The sequence below is a fragment of the Manduca sexta genome, chromosome 10 (assembly GCF_014839805.1).
Source record: "Manduca sexta isolate Smith_Timp_Sample1 chromosome 10, JHU_Msex_v1.0, whole genome shotgun sequence".
Classification (NCBI taxonomy): domain Eukaryota; kingdom Metazoa; phylum Arthropoda; class Insecta; order Lepidoptera; family Sphingidae; genus Manduca; species Manduca sexta.
The window spans coordinates 4,021,151-4,041,570 of NC_051124.1; the positions used below are offsets into that span (position 1 = coordinate 4,021,151).

At 37.3% G+C, this 20,420-nt stretch overlaps 2 protein-coding genes across 2 annotated transcripts; one reads left to right on the plus strand and one right to left on the minus strand.

Moving 5' to 3' along the window:
* Nucleotides 1-570: 570 nt before the first annotated feature.
* Nucleotides 571-16,659, plus strand: LOC115444392 (ubiquitin conjugation factor E4 B). The gene is made up of 19 exons (XM_030170156.2): nt 571-787; nt 935-1,561; nt 2,830-2,971; nt 4,117-4,679; nt 5,312-5,560; nt 5,846-6,092; nt 10,014-10,187; nt 10,757-10,877; nt 11,191-11,322; nt 11,830-12,066; nt 12,360-12,702; nt 13,014-13,109; nt 13,265-13,383; nt 13,694-13,832; nt 14,167-14,280; nt 14,505-14,625; nt 14,744-14,850; nt 15,118-15,211; nt 15,463-16,659. Exons 1-19 carry the CDS (start codon nt 764-766, stop codon nt 15,516-15,518), a joined length of 3,705 nt encoding a protein of 1,234 aa, XP_030026016.2. The 5' UTR covers nt 571-763; the 3' UTR covers nt 15,519-16,659.
* Nucleotides 16,660-16,663: 4 nt separating this feature from the next.
* LOC115444393 (ubiA prenyltransferase domain-containing protein 1 homolog) lies at nt 16,664-19,505 on the minus strand. Its single transcript, XM_030170157.2, has one exon. It carries the CDS (start codon nt 19,035-19,037, stop codon nt 18,045-18,047), a length of 993 nt encoding a protein of 330 aa, XP_030026017.1. The 5' UTR covers nt 19,038-19,505; the 3' UTR covers nt 16,664-18,044.
* Nucleotides 19,506-20,420: the final 915 nt, after the last annotated feature.

The following is a 20,420-nucleotide window of genomic DNA, read 5'->3' on the forward strand; positions in this document are numbered from 1 at the left end:
ATGTGTTTACGTAAAGTTTCGTAGGTATAGTGTTCACTATTGAGATTCTGGCTTTATTGTTTCTCAAATTAATAAATTATGTTAGACTTTTCAAATATCCTATCCTCAGCTAAGGCACTAACTTCCTTATTCATAGACGTTTTTTATCTAAAGACGGAGTAAAGCTGTAATAACAAGTCTGTTTCTCAGTGCTGACGGCATGGCAGCCTTCGCAATGCGTAGCCATAGAGCCGTTGTGATTGGCTAATATGGTTGTATCATAGGCGTTTTTATATTATTATAGTTACGCTAGCAAACGTGTAATAGGTACGGCCTATATCGCGTATATATGTGAATTCTGAAGTTGAACTCCTGTGTGTAGTTTCATTCTGCACTCGTAAAAAAATGCACAAAAATTTGTTCACTACATTCTAAAATACTTTATAAATTAGCTATATTTTTTTCTTGTTCACAGATAAAAAATATATATAATTTCCATTATGAATTTTTCAATTATTCTATCTCGGTCTTACTCACGGTCGGTTACGTGACAGACAAAGATAAGCAATATTCATTCTTGCATTCAGACAAGGATGACGCGTATATTTTCAATACTTTCTCGTCATTGTCATTGTACAGCCACAAACGTCAAACAGCTGAGCGAGGTGACTGACTTGCCGTTGTGTGGCTTGCTATTCATTCTTGAACAGATTTCCAAGACGGATTAGAGAAAAACATCAGATTCATAAAACACCGTGAAGGGAACAAAGAATAAAACATCAATATGAGTGAACTGAGTCAGGAGGAGGTAAGTAGAAAATATGTTTTATAAACGAACCCTCGCGTACTGCGTATGGCAGTCTAATTTCGTAACAAAACAAAGCGTCGGTGGTGAACGTCGCGGCGTGCACGACGCACTCGCACGTGGTACAGGAGCACGGTGTTTTGGTTGCAGATACGAAGACGTCGTTTGGCGCGACTCGCGGCGCTCAGTGGCGCGGGGTCCACTCCCTCTTCGGCCAGCCCCCCGGCCACCCCCAGCGCCTCGATGCTCTCCCCCGACATACAAAGCCCACAGCCTCGCTTGTCACCCGCACCGATCCCGCGCGGTTCCACCGAACCCAGCACCCCTGATGCTAATGCCAACAGGGAGCCCAATTTCTCAGACGCAATCAGATCAGATCAGTCCGACCAGACTAAAATACCGGCTGATGGATTGATTGTGACAGAAAAAACTGACAATAACTTGCTTGATGAAATGGCAGACACAAAAATGACAGATCTTTCTCAGACAAGACAGTATAGCAGTTTTGATTCCATGGGTGAAGACACATTATTAAGTTGTGGCTCAGTGAGAGTAGGCAGTTTACCACATTCAACAGTTGGTGGCTCAGAAGGGGCATCAACAAGGGAGGACAGTACATCAAGGTCAATATCGCCAGCCCAGTTTGTAGAGCCGTCTCCAGTTCGGCCGAGGCCTACCACTGCATCACCAAGCTGTTCACGTCGGTCCTTGTCTATGGAAGTGGATGATGTGTCAGAGAGGAACTCACAATCTGAATCACAGCAGGAGCCAATGGAGGTAAGTCTACATAATGGCACTTGAACTAAGATGTCACCTTTACCCATTAGATAATATAGTTGGCAGCAAGACATATTGGCATGCTAGTTGTTTAACATTGAGTTGCATAATATGCAAACTAATTAAACCGTTTTATTAAAACAAAAATGATGACAAATATGCATTGAAATCAGGTAATGTTAGAGCAGCATAACAAGTCCAATGTCTCCCATAATTTCTTATGAGTTTTCTTTTTTCAAGAATGTCCTAACTTATTTTTTTAATATATTTAGCAATATAATATTGTTGAATATTCTTAAAGGATAATACAAGCTTTGTTTATGTAAACACATTATAAATATTAAATATAATATATATAATAATGTAGTGACAAACACAAAGAACAAATTGTAAGTGTTTACACTACACCAACTTGCATAAGATGTTCGAATGCAACAACCATATTTATATTATTGAATATTTAAGTTTTTTACATTTATAATTTTCATATCACAATACAATTCTTAAAGTATTCATTATTAGTCAACATGATGCAGTTGTTATGATTGACTGGACTGCATGTAATAAATAACTAATAAGAAGAGGTACTTAGTGTGCATTCACTATGACTTACAGAAATAATGTCTTGTCACTGAACATTAATTATATTCCTGTAATAAACTTATCGTGTTATTGCATGGTGAAAGAGGACCACAATTCTGGGACAACCATGAATATGTATAGTAAACCAAACATGGTCATATTTGCCCTGATTAGGAAGGCAGAACAAGTCCTAAAAAATAATTATCAGTGAACCGTGTAGGTATTTGTTTATACTTCTTGAACAAGGTTAGTGATTATATATTATGTTCCAGCTTAGCTGTTGGATTTATGTTAAATTATGGATCTCTGAGTACATTGTTTCTTTGTTCAAAATATTTGTTCTCACCATAAAGAAATTATAGCAATACAAAGCTTACAAAGCTTTCTGAATTCAAAGTAAATAATAAAAAGCTTAACTGCACTACATGATTTAAATGTTGACTTACCATCCATGAATTACTGGGACAGTATAATTGCTATGACCCTGGTGTTTAAGTTCAACAAGTTAGTATCAGCATGAATATAAAATAAGAATACCTGTATGAAATTCAATAGTGTAACATCATCTTAACTGGAATCTGTTTTAATGAGATTATTATGTATTTTTTTTTTACTTATTACTTTTTAAATAGACTACATTTATGTTAAACATGTATATAGCTCATTACCAGTACTAACATGAATAGGTGGAAGAGAACGACCCGTCGTCATCGCCGGCCCGCAAGATCCACAGGTCTCGTACAGTCAGCTGCACGGAGCTGACCGAGGACCAGCTACGGCACATCGTCGCAAAGATACTGCAGGTGTCGTGGTCGGACGAATGTGCTGGTAAGTTTACAATGGTTGTATTACTTACCGGTTACTTGCACTCTGTCATGGATGGCTTGAAGTTTATCACAAGTGACATCAGAGTCATTGTTCATGGGGATTGGTTGGTGACGACAGAAGCCGAGGATGGATGTTGTGACTAATTTCAAATTAGCTAAGACATAGCGGCCGTACTGGCCTTTTTTTAGTGGGTTACAAGCACTGAAATTTATTGGCATATAACATTTAAGGCCGTTACTGCGTCCACTAGACGATAATTTTAAAAGTGCGATAAGTATATTACTAATAACAAAAAAAATGCTGAAGTGACTATGTCACTAGTACACTATAAAATTGCTAAACTGATATTGATAAAATTCTGCATCATGGTATATATTGGTAAAAGATATGATGCATTTTTTAAAAATAATTATTAAAAGTGTAAAAATTGTAAGTTCTATTAGAATCTAATAGAATACAGACAGAATATGTTTCAAACATTCTACCCAATATATTATCAATAATTTTATTAAATCAGCAGTATGTAGTTATTCTTACTGGGTTTAATTTTTTAATGTTCTAAATGTATTTTAAATGGACGCAAAATGTGATTCTATATAATTCACTACATTTTATTTGAGATTATTTTACTAAACATGTATAACTTTCAGTCAAACCAAATCGTTTTGTGATTATAAGAATCATTTATTTGTATAATTGCTTAATTTCTATTAATTCTTATATTGTTATATTTATGCAAGATTTAGATAGTGCAAAAATCATTGTTACTACTTATTTTATATAATGTCCCTAAAACAATATTAAGATTAATTAGAATACTGAGTAAATAAAATTAAATGTGGCGTACGTAATACAATTAAAAGCTTCTTTGTGTCATGTTCAATGTTTTAAATTATAATTAAAATCTCAACCGAAAGTATAATTTCAAATAATGTTTCGTTTGTACATTGTCCCTTTCAAATAACTTGCCAAAGTAAATAAATTTCACAAAGGTGTATCAGCACAATGAGAACAAAGCAATGCCTATTGTGTAATCATTAATGAATCCTTATAAAGAAAATTTTGCATAAACTTTTGGTATTGTATGTTTGCTGACTTCGTATTAATTGTATTATACCTTTGCATAACGGTTTGTTTTCTTGCAGGCGGCATTTTCGTGCCATCAGTCGCAGCGTCGTTGCTCGACAACCCTAAACTATCACTAAACGAACTAGCATCTGAAGCTTTAATGGATGTTATCACACAAATAGGGGATGGTTCAGATCCGCTAAACCAAAAGCTGATAGCTGTGTCTGAGACGTCGAAGAGGCTAAATGAAGACTGCGGCGACGACACGCTGACGAGCGGTCCCCTCGGCTCCGAGTCGGATCCTGATAAATCTGATTGTCCCACCCCATCGCTACCTATCCCTAAGAACATGCCCACGCAAGGTCTAGCAGTCAGTTACATTCTAAGATTTTACAACAACATCAATCTTTACGAGCGAGAACATCCTAAGAAGAGTTCGGAGCCGCCTTTGAGTGACCTATTGCAGAGTTTGAGAACATTACTGGTGAACCACTTGGTGCTAGTGCTACGGAAAGGGTTCGATCTGGAGAAGTGCCGGAAGTCGCCGCTGCTGCCGTACATGCTTGTCGGGAACACGCCCACGGGACTCATTCCCGAGCTTCTGCTAGCGACTTACCAGGACAAGGAGGTTTTTGAAGAGGTAATTGTACTGTTTAATTATTGTTTTGATTATTTTATTGACGTTTGTATTGCTTTCTATTTGTGTTTTTATTGTGTATTTACATTGTGAATTGTAGCATTCAAAAGGTTTATATTAGGGTGTAGGTAATGGCCATGGTCATTGTAAAAACATAAATAATATCAATTGGGGTATTTTTAGAATCTGGGGTCAAAAATATTGTTTTTGTTTTATGGCTATTACTTTTAGCATAAAAATCTTTTATCCATAAAACAAACTACTTACTCCTATACTTATTTACCTCCTGACACTGCACTTTGTGCAAGTCATGATCGTCGGGTATGCAATTTATTTATGCCAAATCATCGAAGACTGAAGCTACGCAAGCTTTTATGAAGATATAATTATCCCAAAAGTGAATAATATATCATTATCATCATATTTATTGTCAATTTTCTTTCATTAGGTAAAGGTCACTATTATAGTCAGAATTTTATACGCATGAACGTGTCGCCGCTAGTTCGTCATGTTAATATTGAAAAAGTTTATTCAACGTACAAGCTCGTACGGCAGCTGTTCGATTGTAATTAGCCAGTGAAGCAAGTTGTACCGTGAGCGTGGAGGCTGTAGGTCCGTGGCTGTGCGCTGCGCAGGTGTTCGTGCCGCTGCTGATGGGCGTGCGCGAGGAGATGCGGCGCTGCGTGTCGCCGCTGGCGGGGCGCGGGCACGGCGCGGCGCTGCGCGCGCTGCGGGCGCTGTGCGAGCTGCGCGCCGGCCCGCGCCACGCGCGCCGCCCCGTGTGCGAGCTGCTCGCCGCGCTGCCCAGCCTGTGCCCCGACCCCGTCACCACGGCGCCCGGCCGGGAGATCGCGCGCGTCTCCTTCCTCGGACCCTTCTTTGCGGTAAATATTTTATGCTCATATCACAACAGGACTAGTCATTTTCCGATGATCAATTAATTGATTTGTTACTAAACAAATATGTATTCTATATATATAAATAAATCTGCGTATGTAGTTGTTTTGGTGCCCATGGGGAACACCCCATGGACACCCAAACGACTAAAGCAATTTTAATAAAATATTAAGTATCTTCTAATTGGCCCTGTGAGGGATTCCGTGAAATTTAGTAGCGATTGAACTTTATAAACAAAGTAAAGCCATTAATTCGAAAACTTGTTCCACTAGATATCACTGTTCGCGGAAGAGAACCCGCGCCTCGCAGAGCGCTTGTTCGGCATGGGCACGGGTGACCGCAGCCTTGCGTTCGCGCTGCAACGCGAGATCGAGGCGAGTCGCAACACGCTGCACAACATCTGCCACAACATCCTGCTGTGTCCGGAGGCGCGCGAGCCGTTCCTGAACTACTTCGCGGCTCTGCTGCAGATGAACGAGCGACGAGCACAGCTGCAGACCGATGAGAGATCGCTCGCGGGTAAGCACGCCTCCCGTCCCAATACACTGGCGCAGACGGTCATCTCATGACAATAATTGATCCAACAGAAATTAATTAAAATAGGCAAAGGAACACTATTACTCGCGAATGGATAACTTAAAAAGACGCGCGGAAACATGCGATAGGAAAAATAATTGTCATCGCAAAATTTTCATAGCCATAAATTATTTCTAACAGCACGAGAGAAATGGACAAAAATCCTCATATATTCAACATTGTGTGACAGAGCAAGACTTTGGAAATATTTCTCTATTGTTTAATGGACAATTGCAATAATAGAATAATGGGCGGAGTTTATTCGATAATTGTTTTAATACGAGGTGCTTCGAATCATTGGCATTCCCGTTGAGATTAAATTTATTTAATGTGCTGTTCCACTACAAAAAGTAAGTCTAGTCAATATTGATAACGTGCGTTAATGTGTGTTACTCGGTGATAGTTTACACGCAATCTGACTCAATTTATATATACATAACATTTCAGAAATCAACAGTTTCTTGTATATGATTGAACGACAGACGAATTACACATACGAACAGTTTTTGTTGACAGTAAATAATATTAACATTCAATGCGTACTCGACGTGGTGTAATGTCTAGCTAAAATAGACAGCGTACATATTTCGCTCAAGTGTCGCTCACCTCCGTCTAATAGATGAATTTGTGTTGGACTACAGCCAGATAATTTAGTTCGAGTTTTAATTCGCGGACATTACGTTTTTAAGTAAACATCAATGTTTACGAGTACACACAAACACAGTATTGAAATAGACAATGATTAATTTTAAAATTTGACATAATGGACAGTCTGCGTAAGGTTTTTCTGCGCAGAATGTTAAAAACAAACAAAGCGCGCCAAAAACCTCGAAGTTGAAAAAACACGAGACGACAATATACTGTTTCATAAATAAAAAGAATAGGATACAGTAAAGAGCATATCGTTTGGGTATTAATAAGATTACGAATATTGTGAAATTCTCAATTTGTGTCTGTTTGAACATTTTGCCTGCATTGGTCCTTGGACTTGCTTTTTTCCATTTACAAAGCCATAAGATTCGGTGCAATCATGCGGTCGAATAAATTTCAAAAAAATCATGCGCTATGTCAATCGAGATTGGAGTTACTTTTGTATTAGGGTGAAGGTTGCGATATATGCGTAGGTACAGTTAGCAACAAAAGGGATTGTGACATCTTATAACATGCACTATCTTCAAAATTTGATGAATCTAATCAGAGACAGACAATGCCTATTTCATTTTAACTAATAGACATTACTAGGCATTATAAAATGTAACACGTGCTGTGTCAGTTTGGAACAGCTATGTATTATCAATATGCAAGTTCTGGGTAATGTTGTTTATTTGAACAACACTTCGTTACGATCAATACAAATGATATGCGTTGATAGTTGATACTAAGAAACGGTCACGTGACTAAAGCTAGCGATACACGTAAAAACAAATAATTATTTTTTTTTATGAACTATATTGCAAATTAATATTGAAAACAAGCTTTATATCTCTTAATTAGGATTATTGAAACGATTATTTTTTTTTATTTGTTCTGCATACGTTTCGATGAATGTTTATACAGCAGTAAGCGTAAAAAAAATTTGAAGATGTATTTCACATTCGAATTATTTGTTAGCAGTAACCTTTTATTGCCGACTGTACACTCAATTGTCTACAGAACTGACGACACTCAAAACATTTCTACCACGACACACATCATTTATGTGAAATTAATAACGAATTTCCGCGAAAACGGTAATAATAAGTTATTTTTCCGCCCCAATTTTCCCTATGCTTCGCTTCACATGAAATCAACAGAACTGATTGAGGAAATCGTTATGACCTCTGCGGTTACTATCAGGCAATAATTAATGTACTGTAATTATTTAATGTAATAGCCAATACTAATTACGAGTCAAAGAAAAATTTAACAACTTATTTGTATGTAAATTAAACCTTGAAATACTGACTTACATACGATAGGTTACTTGATTATCGAATTTATACGAAACGTGTTATTACAAATTGCTTATGTAAGGTTTACTTACAAGAAAATTGATTATGAACTATGATTATAGTTCGTGGATGGGTCTTTTGCATAGGCTTAGGAAAAAGAAGTCCGTAGATATTGTGAAAACCCAAGGTACTAGGTTATTGTCTCGAATGAATTTTATAACAAGAACTGGTAGAACTTTTTTTATTATTTATGAATCAGGGTCAATCTCCTCAAACTGGGAATGTGACATTTGGAAATTTAAATTTATTCAGTGGGTAGGCAGTCACTTTACATATCTTGGAAATTCTTATAAAGACATTTGAAATGCAGGTTTCTCCAAGTTATTCTTCTTTGTAGTAACTTTAATAATAACTAGTACCATAAGAATCGAAAATTATTCCTAAAGGTGATTAAGTCTTGGGTATGAACTATCAGCGGCCTATATATGAATTATCGGCTTTACTCCGGCCCACTTCCCCTATTCTATCACTGTTGGTTTATAAGTCCAATCGTAAATAGGCATTATACTGCGTTGTAAAATAAATAACGGTAGCATAATGTTCCGTGTACCTGTTTTTGTTTTGTGAATCTCGCGGATTATTTGGATACAATCCAATGTTTCGCATCGGCACTAATTTTATAGTTTTTGTATTTCGAACCGACGCTATTGCGTTTGTTTTTAACGCGTCGACAGAAAGTCTGCACTCGTTTCTGTGCAGCTTCCTCTTATAAATGTTTTTTTGTTCAAATTAAGATTTTTAGTCAATTAAGATTGCAGTTTAATCACAAGATTTTATAATCCCGTAGGTGCTGTCTTTTTCTATAATGTTGAAACGTGGTTAAAAATATAGGTAAAGCGGATACAAACAATGAAATCATATAAATTACTTTATTTGTGGTCAAAGTACAGAATGTTCATAACACAAATTGCCAATAATATGTAGCTATTATTTTTATAGTAAAATTACATATAGACGTCGAAATAAATATAACATGCTTGTTGTCGACATTCCGAGAAAGGAAACGGAAGTAAGGGGGAAGTATTGTTGGCTTCGGTGTCTTTATCGACCGGTGGTAACGCGACATTAAAGTTTTCCACCTATATTTCGGCAAATCAATCAACTTGTGTGAATAAACAAGCCTGAACCCTATGCCGAATTATTCCTAAGGCTATTTAGGCCTGGGTGTACGTTGGCTCCTTTGTCGATCATGAACCTAAAATAGGGTAACACCATTGCGATAGGTAAAATTGAAAAAGTCCAGTAGACGCGGCAGGTAGTCTAGTACTCGCCCTATTAAGTCAACTCTTATGACAGGCAAGTGGATGCCATGACTAAATATTCTACATATGGTACTACGGGGCCTAGGGTGGTTAACACTACAAGTCCGCAATACTACTACAGTGTAGTAAGTATACCCATTTCTTCTACATCGTCAACCTTTGGATGTCCACTACTGAACGTAGACCTGCTCGAGAGATTTCTTAACCCACTTGTTAGAAGCGGCCTGCGTCCAGTGGTTTCCTGTACCTATAACAATTTGCATAACCAAAATTTGGTCACGCCTACAATCTACATTACGCATAATATATAAATGCACTACGTTCTAGATTTGGCGTTCCGAACATTCACTGTATTCAAGTGAATTGAACTGCAATCCATACAACTGCTTTAGTGTGGTGTCAATATTAACAGCTTGTGGTTGTGTACGGAGTGGCGCTCATAATATAAGAACTCGAGTCTAAATGTAAACTTGGATCTGAATAAAAAATATTAGTCAAATAAGTAAAAATAGGTCATTTGGTTGCCATTTTAGTTCAGATTTTGAACAAATAGTTTTTGGACGTTCGTGTCTATAGAATATACGTCAATGATATTACGTATTTGGTTCCAGGTGATGGCTTCATGCTGAACGTGTGCTCGGTGCTGCAGCTGCTGTCGGTACGCATCAAGCTGGAGCGCGTGTACCCGCTCTACACCTTCCAGCCCGACACGTGGGTTAATGTGCGAGATGAGACACGGCTCTACTTCACCGCGCAGGAGGCTCAGGACTGGCTCGATTCACTCAGTGAGTTACCATTATAGTGTAGCTATGGATCTTCTCTAGGAGGGGAGCAAATAAAGATCGTCGGATTCGACGAAAATCCTCCACTACATGAGGCCCCTGTGTGCTCAAGGCTTTTTGTAGGGTAGGCAAAGATGTTCCTAGGGTGCGTGCCTACCCGTGCCCTCCCTCTCCCCTTCCTACCTACGTCCATGACTTTATAGAATACCTACATAATATTTTCTGTGGACATGTAAACAATCATCCAATGAGAGGTTTGGCCTTGTGTTCACGCCAGCTTAATTAAGGTAGACTTCATGGAGATTCTTTCATTTTGCTTCACTGTCAAAGAAAACATTTAAAATGAATAATTTTAAGTATATTTTGGGAAGTTAGCAAAATGTGCATTGGGTTTGAAGGAAGCGACCAGTGGCCAGTTCATTAACATGATATGTATAATTATTTCTTATGTGAGCGTCTGTGACCATGAAGGCTGCAAAGTCTTCGAAATATTGGGAGAAAATAGTAATATAAATAACCGCGACAAAATCCGTAAATAGTTTTAATTCAATGATATGTGTGTTGTTTGTCAGACAACGACCCGTGCCACAAGTGGCCCGAGGCGAAGTTCCAGACGGTGTGCTGGTTCCTGACGCTGCACATGCACCACGTGGCGCTCATCCCCGCGCTGCACACGCACCAGCGACGCATCCGGTGAGCTAAATGCGTATACTCTTTCTCCCTCTTGTCCTCTCTGTCTATTTTGTAAAGGGACAAATTCAAACGTATGTCTGTGACGGAAACCGTCACTATGTCTAATGAGAAACCAATCGCGTTTAAACAAAACTAAACTTCATCGACTAAAAATTGCATTCAGTCTCTGATATGTTAAACTTGTGGAATTTGTAAAAAATAAAGTATGTGGACCATGTATTGTTATATTAAACGGTATTGCTTTACTGTATTTGATTATATAATTTAATAGTATATGCTAATCATAATCACATAATATGTATATTTTCCGCAGAGCATACCGCGATCTTCAGAAAGTGATCGAGGAGTTGGCGGTGGCTGAACCGCAGTGGCGCAACAGTTTCTCAGCGCTGCGCAACCGCGAGCTGCTCAGGCGCTGGAGGAGACAAGTCAAACGTCTACACAGGTAACCCATACGTCTCTTAAAAGCTTATGGAGCCAGGTGTCATTAGCCTATCTGATGGCAATTGGTCATAAAAAGGCCATTTGAGGTCAGTTTTTGCGATGATTTTTTAAATCATATGTTTTATTTGATGCTAATTCGTAGGTTATCATCTAGTGGTAATTGCAATACACAAATACATTGCATAGTACATTATACATAGTTTCAGTTTTTTTTAGTGGGGTTGCTTCTGCCCGCTTCATCGTCTTTAAACAAGTAATTACTTTCATAAGGAAATATTGTTTTAATTTATGTGGGAATGGAACGTTAGTGTGATGCTTGAAATGGAATGTAAGGTGTGTGAGCGAGATGAAAAGAGAGAAGTGTGAATGACAGACGAGTTTTGTAAACGACAGACTAAAGACGTCAGACAGAAAAAATATTAAAATGCAATTAACTTGGAAAGTAAAGTTTTATTTTGTAACAAATCCCACATTTATATAATTAACACGTGATGTTGGTTGTGTGTAGGTCGAAGCTGTGCGCGGAGGCAGCCCTACTGGACGGCGAGGTGATGCGGCGCAGCGTGCAGTTCTACGCGAGCGCGTGCGCGCTGCTGACGTCGCAGTTGAGCGCGGCGCAGGCGGCGCAGGACGCGGCGCAGGACGCGGCGCCCGGCACCAGCGCGGCGCCCGCGGCTCTCGCCTTCCGCGCCACGCCCGAGTGGTACGTCGAGGACGTCGCCGAGTTCATGCTCTTTGCTGTGCAGTGAGTATTACGCTTTTGCTTTGCTGAGGAATATACTTTACGGATTAATTGTTTCAATGAAAGGTCACACACTTCTTTATGCACATTATAGAAACGATAGAGCTTAACTTTTACGGCTTACCGCCTACTTTATGTCAAGCTCCTTTATGAAATCTCAGACCTGGAAAAAAATGTTCATACTTATTTTAAAACAATATGTGAACATGGTACAATAATATAGTGAATCCCCAAATTGACCACAATCTTTAGTCAATAATTATTTGCTAACTTCATTGTACCTCATCTTGTTTCAGATACGTGCCGCAAGTAGTGGCTGACTACATAGAAGACCCGATAATCACGTGGTTGCTCAGCGCAATATGCCACTCGCATCTAATAAAAAACCCATACTTGGTAGCCAAGATCGTCGAAGTCCTATTCGTAATTCATCTCTCCGTGCCATTGAAGATGAAGAATGTTTACGAGAAGTTCATGAACCATCCGATGTCACAGACCGCGTTGCCGAGCGCCTTGATGAAGTTCTACACGGATATTGAGACCACCGGGCAGAGCACTGAGTTCTATGACAAATTCACGATAAGATTCCACATCAGCATCATACTTAAGGGCATGTGGGAGCGGCTGATACACAAACAGGTAATATTCTGTAATCTTTTCGGTAAATATACAGAGACCTACGAAGAATTGAAAGCTGCTATGAATAAGATCCTGCGATTCTAGTTGTGTCTACGCAAGGAGATTTAATAGGCCCAAAATTTGCTATAACTTAATAAAGTTTTTGGTCCTTCGAGTCTGTTTTGGTCCTTTGAGCCGGACCAATAACTGTTACAAATACTTTGTATAGCAAAATTATTTGTAGTACTAATGTTAAATAAATATAATTATTGATATTATTTGATTAGATATTGGATAACTTTAATAATTAGTGAGACTGTGTGTTTTTGCAGGCAATCGTGAAGGAGTCCCGATCGGGCCGTCAGTTCGTCAAGTTCATAAACATGTTGATGAATGACACCACGTTCTTACTTGACGAGTGTCTTACGGTATGTTTTACATATTTTTAAGTTTCATTTACATAAATGAGTAACGTAAGTTGTAATGCGTGGAAAAAGAGGACGTTTGTTACTGTAATCAGCTATGTAGTTGTTTACAAAATGAATGATTGGTTTATAGTGATTATTGAGATATATGTTTGCAGTACCTGAAGCGCATCCACGAGGCGCAGGAGAGCGCGGCCACCGGCGCCGCGGGGGAGGCGCGCGCACGCGCACTCGCGCAGGACGAGAGGCAGTGCCGCTCGTACCTCACGCTTGCCAGGTAATATAACACATTTACACTGTGGGGTTCGCCATTTTTGCTTTATTTGAAAGAACTTTTGTTTATGGTTGGGCATGATATCTGCGTCTGTCAGTGACATAATAGCAATGTGTTTGGGGCCTTTCTAAAACATTTAATTATGAACATTCAAAAGTTCAGAAGCTCCTTAAAAACTCTTCAAATATCCTAGAATATTTATAGTTGTCTCTTGTTTATAAAAATAAAAAAAAAAGATTGTAACACCAATATCATATCAATGAAAATGACAATTTTTGGCAATGGTCTGTATTGTTCATTGTTTATGGTGCAGAGAGACGGTGGACATGCTGGAGTACCTGACGGTGGAGATCAAGGAGCCTTTCCTGCGCAGCGAGCTGGTGGACCGGCTCGCCTCCATGCTCAACTTCAACCTGCAGCAGCTGTGCGGACCCAAGTGCAGAAACCTTAAGGTACTTGTCAAACTTATCTTATGATTGATATTTTTTTTAACCTTTTAATTTTTTTCTATTTCCGAGGGAACATAATTAATGCACCGTAATATTACGATCACGATATGATACGAGGGCAAGCTTACTAACCCATGGGCCACAAAATCTTATTCTAACGGTTTTCAAATAACCATATCATACATACATAACCATAGCTGCCTAATTTGAATATTCTGTAATCCGAACCACAGAGTTCACAACCCATGCTGTCACCAAACCCATGACATGATTATAGATAAGTACAGACTTTTTTCTATAATGTTACAATATAGAAGCAATGATATTGTGTATGCAGGTCCGACGTCCAGAGAAGTACGGATGGGAGCCCAGACGGTTGTTGAGCCAGCTGGTCGACATCTACTTGCATCTCGACTCGCCGCAGTTCCACGCCGCGCTGGCCGCTGACGAGGTACACGATACATTAACTTAATACAATTCTTTGTGTCTGCTCTGTATACCACAGTGATGGAGAGTATTTTACTATTGTTACATTTCTTTGGTTAAAACATTTTTTTTTTTTTTTCAAATGACTGTTAAGAAACTTAACTATTGCTTTGGATTACGATATTTTATATTTTCAAAAATAGATTAATTTATTTGGAACATGTAACAATATGGTATTGTAAATTTCAGAGATCATTCCGTAAAGAGTTGTTCGAGGAGGCGGCCGTACGATTAGCTAAATCTTGCATCAAGACGCCTACTGAAATAGAGCGTTTCAGGTCGCTCGCAGACAACGCATATCAAATTGCTGGTGAATATATTCTTTTCCTATTTCCATTCAATATTTTTATGTTGTAAGGGCTATTCAATAAGCAACAACACACATCTTTTAAAAAACAAAAAAATATATTCTGTTGTCTTCTTTTCAGTATCAAATCAACAAAAGAGCGATGAATTCGCTGACGCTCCAGAAGAATTCAGAGATCCACTTATGGACACCCTCATGACTGATCCTGTGGTCTTACCCTCAGGCAAGGTGAGAGTTTGGTTCTCTACTATTAACTGCAGTTTGTGTTTGTTACTTTATCATCATATTATCTCATGGTTACTTCTATTTAATTTTTTTCCTCGAAATTTATGGCAACTTATTTCCAGGACAAAAATAAGTAACCAATTACGCTACTACTTTTGTCCAATGCAATATTAGAGTAATGAATTTCTACTTCAAAACCTTACCAATTTTAATGATGCTTTCACGTAAGGGTCATTTTTGTATATTAATATTTGTGTCGTATTGTTACAGGTTATGGACAGATCTGTGATATTGCGTCATCTGCTGAACAGTTCTACTGATCCTTTCAACAGGCAGCCGCTGACAGAAGACCAATTACGTCCAGGTATGTTTGCATTCAAAAAGTCTGTGTACAATGCTGAAACTTGAGCTAATTTATGTCTGAGAACTCGGAAATAAAAATATTATTGGAACCAGATATATCGGATTCAGATTCTGAAGACGTAATATGTCGTCACCAGACAAATATTTAAATAATTCTTAGTTTAATTCCTAACTGATTTTCAAACAAATCCAAAATGTTGTTTCTTTTGTTTTATATATGAAAAAAATAATCTTTCTTATGTTTCCTAACAGCTACTGAACTGAAAGAGAAGATACAGCAGTGGCAACGTGAAAAGAAAATGACGTAAGCGTCCGAAGCCAACAGTCTAAAGTCTGATGTATATAACGTACGCGTTTATAAACACTACCGGTTGGACTTTTCCGCCTTTTATTGGATTATTGTCCACATGCATGAATGTGAGATTATTCCAAATATGTATGTTAGTGTGAATGTTTCGTGGAGTTGAAAACTAGTAAGATACTAAAATGTTAGGCAAACATATGATATGAGGTGCGACAAAAAATACTTATTGCGGTAGACGATAATCGACCGCACAAACAAGCCAACCCGAATGGAGGTCGTTCACATCATATTACATTAAATATGATAAATATATGTGTAACAAATCTCTTATTAAAATGCACCAAATTTTAAATACAATAAGATATGAATTAGAATCACAAATGCTTTTGTCGACGAGATGTGTTGTAAATATGGGCCTAAATTAAAAGTAACGAACATGACATTTCCGGGTAAAGGTGCTTGTTTAGAGTTGAGTCTGGTCTCTTTCAGCATTTTCAAATGGCGAAACATGGGCACTGTTTATGTATTTAGCATGAGTTGTGTAAGCTGCATTTTATGGAAATTCGACAATTGTGTGCAAGTAATTTGGTTAGATCAATAGTGCATTAGTTTAACTAATGGATATACTTAGATTATAATTATATGAAACCTATATAGGAATTGTATGGAATGTTGAAAAGACTTCTTATTTTTGAGCATAAAGAAGATTAGCAAAATGTATTTAATTATTTTATGGATTTAATTACTATTTGTGTTTAGTGATATTACATTTAGTCCATTTTAGCCAATATGATTTTGTATTATCTCTTATATCAAAGTGATTTTGTTCCTCGTTAATACTAGATATCCTTTGAAGTGGATATTCAATTTATATTTGTAGCAATCATATTCTTATTAGTATTCTCACTGAAAATTAGCACAGTATAATAAGTTATAATGGAATATTAAATTGTTCTAATCACTGCCAAGTATGTCACTATAATTTATTTTGTAGTACAGGCATTCCTGGATAAAACGCCATTTCTTTAAATTTCATGGTCTCACTTGTATAATAATTGACTTGTGATTATCTTTATATTACGAACATTCTATGCTAGAGGACACTTATGTTGATTATATCAATAAAAGTAAAAAAAAAAAATGTGGATAATTGTTTTTATGGTAAAACATTGTGTGTTCCTTTAAAAAACATTTATTTGGTATTATTAAATAGCTAATTATATAAATAAATTATTGTCGTTTCACAATTTTGAGATTCCTTAACAATATACAAATTACAGGGCTTATTCTGAAGGCATTCATAAACATACTATTAATATTTTCTCTGCTTAATATCTTCAGAATATACCTATTATATTATGATTACATTACACAGTACAATATCTAACTAAGAAAAAAGAGGTAGCTTAAGAAGACTGTAGTTTATTTGAATTGAATTTATTGATAATAATTACTATTGATATTCCCCATAGTAAATAAAGACATAAAATGCACCAATGCACCATAGTTGCATACATAAACTTGAGGATGTCACTCCTGTTTCAAATGTTGCAATGGTCAAAGCCATGCTATTTATATCAATGACAACTGACTTCCTGTATACTATTCATTTTGCATGCACATTAACATAGATCAATCTGGAACATGAATACATATTATGGGTTTCTTGGGCCTCTTGCATGTAGATTTTATGTTAAAACATGTAACCTAATGCCAGCTAGCTGACAAGGCCTTTTAGCCCTAATTTCATAAGCATTTTAGACAGCTTATTTCGTTTATCAAATGTAACATACCTAATAAACCACAATTCAATTGGAAATATTTAGTGGAAGATTGACATTCAAATAAAAATTTAGTACAGTTAACACAATTAGTATTCTTATGACATCTAACACTAGGTTAAACAATAAATTAACTTGTTCTTGATTTTTTTAACATATGCCATGGAAACAATTCTGTCCTGCTACAACATTATGCAACCATAGTGTTCTCATAAGACTTGTAAACTATCAACTTTTTCAATGGTAATATAATATAAGAATGACCAAAACCTACGTCCAGTATTGCATGCTCAGTCTAATTTTAACATTTTGACAAGTTAAGAGTGACTCTAATCGCTAGAATAAAATGTTATTTATGACATTGTGTAATAGAATTATATGATCAGCATATCTAAAAATATTGCTAAGATAAGAATAGACTGGTCATGCAACACTTACTGTCCATACATTGCCATAAAAATATTAATAGTTACAAGCTACTTTAAGGTAACTATGCATTAATGATTACTATAAAAATGCACAATTAATTTAGTACAAATGCAAAATTGGTTTATTAAATTTTTACCTTATTTTATTTCTACACTGACTGCAGAATTTTCAGTGTCCCTTCCTATAAACATATGTCTTATACAATACTGGTCATTACTTTTTTTTCACAACACATCAATATTAATTTATATAACTGTAAAGGCCATTTGCATTACATTTCATAAGCTCAGTAAGTACAGTGAAATATTTACTCATAATGTTTACCAAAGAAGAAAAGGAAGTCTACTAGCGAACAAACAAGAAATCATATATAGCATTCCAAAATAGAAATTGAGTCTTGCAGTTTGCCGCGGCACATAAGTCATTGTTTCAGGACTTCTAAACCTCCTTTCTATTTCAAATGCTCTAGGTAAGGTCAACATTGGCAGTAAGAACCACAGAGAACAACGCACTGATGCCACCACAAACACAATATATGGAGTAAATAACAAGAAAGCATACAGTAAGTATGAAGAAGTTCTTCCTATTAATATTGCTAGAGTTACAATTTCAGCTTTGCTGTCAATCTCTAAGTCTCTTGTGTTATTACTATGGAGAATAGCCTCTGTGTTTAATGCCAGGGGTATGGCGTAATAAATTATTGACCAGTCCACTCTGCCTGTCTGTGCTAAGAAGGCAAACACTACTGAAACAGGCCCAAATGTGACTAGAACTAAAATATCACCTAATGCTATATACTTTAAACCAATGCCACCCGTGTACAGGAAGGATGATGATAGTCCTCCGAAGTACACGAGGGCCAAGTGCTCCATGCGTGCAGGTGACAGTATCACCAGTGGGACGAAGAATGCACACCCTGCCAAGTACAGTAAAGCACCAAGCGAAACCACTTCGTCTATACTCAAAATATGGTCGACTAAAGTTCTGTCGTCCGATTTCCGGTTATCAATTCCCTTGACAAAGTCGAAGTAAGTGTTGACAATATTGCCGGCGCCGTGTACGGGCACTACGGTGCATAATGTCAGCAGTAGTGTGCACCAGCTGAAGCCAGTGTCGCCGGGCAACCGGTACGCAAGCGCAGCCCCTAACAGCGTCGGCAGCAGGCTCGCACTCAGCGACCACGGCCGCAACGCCACTACGTACGTGCGCACTTTCATCAAGGGGTTCCGAGTCGGTATTGTCTTCTCTTTCGGCTGTTCGAGTAGGTTTCCTTCGACTACAATATCTTCTTCCATTTTTGTGTTGTTATCCATTCTACTACATCTATTTATATACAATATCGCTAATTTTCACTCAACATTTTGCTTTTAATTTTTTGTATTTACCCGAAACGTATTTAGGTTAATGTACACAACTGACTTCACACTTCATATATCACCCAGAATACCAACTAAACAAAGTGTTGCCTTCAATTATTATTATATTATGTACCATCAAACATATCTCTTATACTGTCTTGCACCATAAAATCTTATGACATACAAACTGGCATAGGTACCGTAAACTTGAACTAACTTTATTTATTGTTTGGGTACCAAAAAAGTAATTGTCGCACAATTTAAAATTATTTTGAGTATGCCCATGAAACAGTAAAATTAATAGAATTACTTTTTCTTTATATTTCGAATTACAAATTTTATTTTATAAATAGTGGCGATTTACAAAATGCAAAACTTGGTCTACATAGCAAGTAGCAACACAAATGTCAAACCGCATACGTCACATCAAAAAATGATAGCGTTATCACTATAGGGATGTTTGTAATCGATTCTAGAAACATAATCAATTTCATTAAAACAAATAACGATTCTTCCCCTTTTTTTATCATTATTTATTATATTCACGTCTATGAAAGGGCCTTATAAGCATGTAATTGAGAGTATTAGCTAAGGTTCTATGAACTGACGATAACCTGACATCAATCGCTTTTGAATGATCCAGGCCCTGAGTTCGGTTAATTTATATTGTTTGATTTTGAAGAAAATTCTGAGCCCCTTGATACAATATCCAAGTGTCTCAACGGTGCCACCAGACCAAGAATGCGACAATATATTATTATTTTGAAGTGAAACTTTTATAAAATCGTTGTGATTTGAAATTCGATGAATCGAATATGCATAAATATTTGAAAAGAACAGCGTTTACCAGCCTGCATGCTACATTTTGCATCCTTTTATTCTGTTTAATTGCTTTGAATTACGAGCCGAGCTTTACGTTCGCCTGTTGGAAGCGATACGACTGCCCATAAACAGTAAAAACACCATCCAACACCTTGAATTACAAAGTATTGTTTGGTATTCCACTGCGCTCGCCATGCTGAGACAAGAGTATGATAACGTCCATGATCGCGTAAAGGCTCGTCTCCACTGCATCGTTATTAGTAACGATGGATTATTTTATATGTAAATGTAGTCTTGTCTAAAAAGTGACCAGTGACTTGTGTATGTAGTTATTCACATGCATCACGGCCCATTGGCATAAGTGTCGTCCGCGGTTTTTTTAATTTTAATGTACTATAATAGGCTGATACGATAGACAACAAAAGCAGTTAGGAGATAATAAACAAAACGTCATTGGTCGTGACGCTGATGCTATCGCCAGTCAGTCACTACATCTTTATTATTACAATGGCCATA

Coding starts and splice junctions, on each gene's coding strand:
- LOC115444392 (XM_030170156.2), top strand. CDS start 764: ATGAGTGAACTGAGTCAGGAGGAG. Junction 5,561..5,845: donor TCCTCGGACCCTTCTTTGCG/GTAAATATTTTA, acceptor TTGTTCCACTAG/ATATCACTGTTCGCGGAAGA. Junction 6,093..10,013: donor CGATGAGAGATCGCTCGCGG/GTAAGCACGCCT, acceptor ATTTGGTTCCAG/GTGATGGCTTCATGCTGAAC.
- LOC115444393 (XM_030170157.2), bottom strand. CDS start 19,037: ATGGATAACAACACAAAAATGGAAGAAGATATTGTAGTCGAAGGAAAC.